The following is a 5,835-nucleotide window of genomic DNA, read 5'->3' as shown; positions in this document are numbered from 1 at the left end:
GCAAATTCTAAGAGAAGAATCAAGCAATCTTAATTTCCTATTCCTTGTGTCTAACCAATGGGAAACATGCTACCCAAGGATATGATCCAGGACCGCTGAAGCCCAGTGCTCTGCTCCGCCCAGTAGACTGCACTTCCAGATAGTAAAAACTATGATGCTTTAAGACAGGGCTGCCCAACTTCTGAGTGGCCAGGGGCTACGTGCCACGGTGGCTGCCTGGGACCTCTGCTGAACAGCCAGCACAGCCTGCCACCATGTGAGCTACATTACCCTGTCACTGCCACATAAGCAGCATGAGGTACTCACCCCGCTCCTCATCCCATCCCTCTGCCCTCCCCCCCACCTCCTTCTCCCCCATAGGGACTGCAGCAGCAGGAACAATGTGGGGAGTGATGGATGGGTGGCAGCCCATGGACCATATATTAACTGCTCAAGGGCTGGCTGCATCCAGCCTGCAGGCTGCCAGTTGGACAGCCATAGTTTCAGATGACAATGATTAAGCTATGGGGAGCCACTCATCTGATTTGGTGAAACATTGCATTCCTTCTGCCTGGCAGCATTTTTGAGAGTTTTAAGTTCTGTCTCACCCCCGACTGTGCTGTATAGAGAGAGAGAACTTCATAAACAATCTCTCTCTCATCCTGTTTTCACTTGTACAGACAACTCAGCCTGCTACCCCAGTTGTCACATGCCAGCTCCTAGCCACTAGACATCTTCCCCTATTGAAGATCTTGGTTTCATCTGTAGTAGGGTTGGAGTGTTGTAGCTGTGATAGTTCAGGAAATGTCCCAGAGGCAAGTGGATTTTTGTGATATCTTTGATTAGACCAACTGTATAACTGAGTGAAAAAGTAGACACGCTTTTGGACAGAAAGAGCCCTGCTTCAGGCTCACTCCTAAAGCTTCTAGTGAAATAGTGCATTGCAAAACACTGTGCATAACAGATACACATGCCACTTTTGTATGCATGAATAGTACATTGCAAAATACTGTTCATGGCAAGTGCCTGTTACCTTTTCAGATATGGAAATTTCAGGGCTGAGAAACTGTAATTATATCTCAGCGCTCAAATATTCAGCTGGTGAGTGTGGTAGAAAAGTGTTAGACACATTAGACTAGACAAAAATCAAGGTCACATACAAACAAATTCATTTGAATTGTCCATGTGGTTATAGATGCAACATTTAGCCATTGCACTTGGTTACCAATGTGGAAGCCACCCAAGATTCAGATCTAGCTTTATGCCTCCCACACATGCCTTTTAGGAGGGGGAGGTATTGGCTGCTATGGTAATTAATGCATTAGTATACCAAACTTATTAGCCCCATTTTCTAAATAATAGATTTAAAAGGAGAAGCAAAGACACAGAGTTGGATAGATAGAAGCATGCTTGCGAAATACTTGTGCAATACTATTAGCATTCATGCAATTTTAATGCAGCTCAATTATATCCATACAGAGCTCTTTCTGCCTAGTTTGCACTTGACTGGCTTGGCTGGTTTGGATAGTCTTCTCTGGAGAAACACTTTTTCCTTGGATTCAGGACTTCTCCCTGATCTCTCACGGTACTGGTTTTACACCGGCAAGAGATCCCCTCTTCCAGATGATCCCCTCTGCCAGGAAATAAAAGATCAGATCTTCAAACTGTCACATAAATGTGAATAAGGAAGCTAATTGGAAACCTGTTTAAAGGTCTGCATCATTCACTGTTAGAACTGTTCTCATGCTTTTAAGGAGAGCTCCACCCAGCCCTGTAAACAGTCATTTTGCATTTCCCAGAATTACACAGTGAACTAATCTGAAGATTTAATGACTGAGAAAATAGCATCCGTTCTACAACGAGAATGTGAAAATACATCACCGCACTTGGTGCTCCCACAGTTTGTCTGTCTCCCATAGGTTTCCTCTTTCTGATCACCTTCTTTCCCCTTTGCCCGGACTCTCCATTTACACTGCCCTTTGGAAAGCGCTTTTATTTAAGGACAGCTGCTCTGTTGGCTGACACCAGCTGCCTGTGACCCACACCCCGCAATTGCAATTTCTATCCCAGATGCTTTTTCATATCCCCTTTAGCCAGCACCCATTAGTCTAAGTCTCTCACAGGGGAAAAATAGAAGTGAAAGTGCCAAACAAGAGCAAATACTGATAGCATTTACAAAGTGCACATTACTGTATAGAACCCAGCCTATGTTGGAGATGGCTGAATGATGTTCAGATGTTCACAGACGCTGGCTTCTATGGGAGCTGGCAAATCTGCAAATCATGCTCAAGGGATAAAATTCAAGCCTTCTGGAAGACAAGGAATTTTTTTTTATCGGTTCAAATAGGGACAGGATTTTACCCCGTCCAAGGTGTCTACCACTGAACAATGAAAATTGAGGCAGTGGCCCTCGCTGCCCTGTAGATTTCAGTTCCTTGATCTTGTGTAATCGTCCTCCAAAATCTCTGAAGGCCTCTCCTGATTTTTACCTCCTGCATCCTGAGACTTTAAAAAAAAAAAAAAATCACATCATAGATATGGATTTAAGTCTCAGGCCCAGCCTTCTCCATTCATCAGCTAGGAGAAATCACTCTCCATCAGCTATAAGAAATGGAATTTCAGAGACAGACTAAGTGTAGACCTGCCAAGTCTCACTCTGTGGGAGGGAGTGTCTCAGTTCAAGTTGATTCTCATTTTTGCTTTGTGTGTCTTCTAGGACTTTAGTCATTTGCAGCCGTGTTTTCAGCTCTAGTCATATGTCCATCCTCATGAGTTAGGCTAACCCTTCCATATCAACAGGGAAAGGGCACAAAGCCCTTTATGGATGGAGTTTATTTTGCCTTTGTGCCACTCTGTTATTCCTGTTATTGTGCCTTTGTGCCACTTTTTCTTGGGGTTTGTTGAAGTCCCACTGTGAGATTAGATTTATAGTGGCAAGGAGATAGGGGAGACAGAACATCCCCTTCCTGCTTTGTTCTCTCCACACACAATATAAAAAACATCTATTATGCCACCAGCACCACCATAATCCTATCAAAATTCATGCAACCTGAGGCAGCATTAATGCGGGCAGTGAACTTTTCCATGCCGTAGAGACCCATTAGAACAGGGATGGGAACAATGCGGCCCGCAGGTTGGATGCAGCCTGCCAGGCCATTCTATCTGGCCTGCGGGCCCCCTAAAAAACGTAGAAAATTAATATTTATCTGCCCCTGGCTACCTGTCATGCGGGCCTCAATGGCTTGCCAAAACTCAGTAAGCCGAAATAATAGCCCGCCCCTGCATTAGGAGAACCCGCGAAGTGTCCTTTGATAGGGGTATCCCCGACATCATTGCTCTGTTGGTGCTTGTGGATCAAAAGAAACCAAAGGGGTCAGAGAAGAGCCTTGGGTGGAAAGAGGTTGGGGAGCAGGGCACTTCTCCTGAAAACCTATGTGTTTCTACGGCCGTGTGTGTTGTATGTGAAAAAATACCGTAGATTTCTGAGCAGCCACCAGAGGGTATAAGTTCCACAATGGAGAAACAGTAAACAGGACACAGTGACTAAAACAAGGAAGCTATTACCATCCTCCACGCCTTGTAACTTCATTTATCATATCTGCCTGGCAGTTTAACTTCCTGTTGCTGTGTCTGCAGAGGCATCAATGGAACGACATTTTCAGGTTTTAAATCGGTTTCTCTCTCTCTCAAACAACCCGTGCTTTTACTGCACCTATTAAAGATCTGCGTCAGTGCTGAAGGGACATATGTAGGCTCTCTGATCTGGAAGGGAGCAGAGGCTGTTCTCAGCTGGAACGAATGGGCAACAGGTGCTGTCCACCAGCCTAGCAATGCCAACAGGGGTTTACTAGGAACTGCACTGGACAGGGTTCTTCGCTGGCACAACCCCCTTCCTCCAGTTTTATGTGCACTGGGGCCTAGCGAGCTGCCATTTCATGGAGCAAGCCCCTCGGATGAGGGGAAGGAGAGGTGGGAGACCGTTGAGGGAACTCCTTGGGGTTCCAGTACTCTCTAGGGTTATTCACTGCACAAATCAGATAACTGGGAAATTAGCAAGTAGCTAAAGAGTCCTAGGAAGCAGCAGATCTAGGAGAGCTTGATGGGTTATTAATCTGGATGCCTCATGGAGATTATAGGGAATCTCAACCATCTCCACATCCTTTATGAACAAAAGGGAAAGATCCCTAAATCAACGGGAGAGGGAGCCCTGAAAATATTTTCTACTGTAACATGGTGTTATGGTATGGGACAGGCTGGGAAACACTCGTCTGCTCTAATCTGGCTACTACAACCATCCCATAGTATTACAGCACCTCACTTTGTCCTCCACTCAAGGTGCTGGCTGTGTGACCTTGGTCAAGGAGCCTCACTCCTTCAGCCTTGTTTTTGCCATGTGAAAATAGGGATAAGGATGCCTGTCACATCTAGGGAGGGCACAATGTAAATCCAGGAGTTTTCATTCCTTGACCGACACAAAGGCATTTGAGATCCTTGCCCTGAAGAAGCTCAGCCCCTGATCAGACATGTAAGAAAGAGGCTAGGTATTATTAAAGCATGTGGATTAATCCTAATTGTATGCCCCAGCTTTTGGCCTGAGCATGAGTGTGTATGAGGGAGTCTGGAGTCGGACAAGGAGGCCTGTCCTCTAGCTGGGCAATGATGGGAAGACACAGCTCTTTTAGGGTGTGTTAGTTTGACAGCAAGGAGGAATACAAAACTCTAAAACTCTTGGTTCAGAGGTGATACCTTTTATTAGACCAACTAGAGAATAGCAAAAAAAAAAAAAAATTAAAAAAATCTTTCTTTGCAAGCTTTTGGGCACACGCACCCTTCTTCAGCCTGAGGGGAAATTACAGATGGTAAAAGTCCCCTTAGATAGAAAATAAATTTCATTTTGCACAGAGGAAGCTGAAGGTGGATGTATGTTCCTTGGGGTCCATGAGAATCCCTTCGTGTGAGTTGCTCTTTGATGTGCAGATGAGGCAGTCTCTCTTCCCTGGTGGTGTCAGATGGCAGAAAGGCGGGGAGGGAGGTGTAGAAATCTTTCTTTCTTGTTTAGCAATGAAGTCTATAATTTCAAAAATGGCTAAAATCGGCACCCAGGTGTGATGGAGAGAGCTAGGCTCTGGGATGCTGATCTGGATGAATCAGTAAGGATTGCCCATATTGAATTGATGCTGTAAACTCCAGGATAGGTGCTAATTAATGAGACTACATCAGATCCTTGCCTAGCATAGCTAATTAGTTGGATATTCATTCATATGGCAGGGAAGCTAGTTAAGGTTGAGTCCTCCTCCTGCAGCCTAGACTGAGCTCCCCACAGGGAGTGTCAGAGATGCAGTGCCCCCACTGTTGGGTTTGCCACGTGCGTGTGTACGCGCGCATGCATGGGGGGGGGGCAGCGGGGGAGGGGTGCAGCTTCACCCAAACTTTAACATCATCTGCCTGAGAGGAGCAGCAGTGATGGAGTCAATTGACTTCTTGGCTCATTATCATCTCCTTGATTCCTGCTAATCTCTGCACTCCAGATGTGTTAATGCTCTCCTTTTCAAGGGTCTTTATTTTCCATTGATCAAGTTATCCTTTCTTGTGCAATTTTGCTGTTCACCATACCTGGTAATGTGTCTCTTCTATTTCACAGCCCTGTAGACTCTTTTAACTCTAGCTAAAACCCTTCCCTGAGGTGTGGTAATATTAACTCAGGTGTAGAAATGACTGACAGTACAGTATTGGGAGGCACGATCAAGCCAATCTGAATAAAAGGCATACATTAAACTATAATAACTACAAGACTCATGACACAACATCTTTTGACTGTTTGGCTACTTTTTTTGCCTAATTTGTTGTTTTTTCTCA

The 5,835-nt window shown here is 45.1% G+C and overlaps 1 protein-coding gene across 1 annotated transcript in view; it reads left to right on the top strand.

The window, feature by feature from the left end:
• The first annotated feature begins 5,061 nt into the window (after window positions 1–5,061).
• SYPL2 (synaptophysin like 2) overlaps window positions 5,062–5,835 on the top strand; it is a 20,074-nt gene continuing 19,300 nt past the window's right edge. The window contains exon 1 of the mRNA XM_019546172.1: window positions 5,062–5,082. Within this exon, the coding sequence (XP_019401717.1) occupies window positions 5,062–5,082 (21 nt within the window). The remainder of the gene's footprint in view (window positions 5,083–5,835) is intronic.

This window comes from Crocodylus porosus, unplaced genomic scaffold (genome assembly GCF_001723895.1).
Source record: "Crocodylus porosus isolate Cpor-Errol unplaced genomic scaffold, CroPor_comp1, whole genome shotgun sequence".
NCBI lineage: Eukaryota > Metazoa > Chordata > Crocodylia > Crocodylidae > Crocodylus > Crocodylus porosus.
Note: the sequence above shows the minus strand (reverse complement) of the source record. Positions and strands in the feature narration are given on the sequence as shown.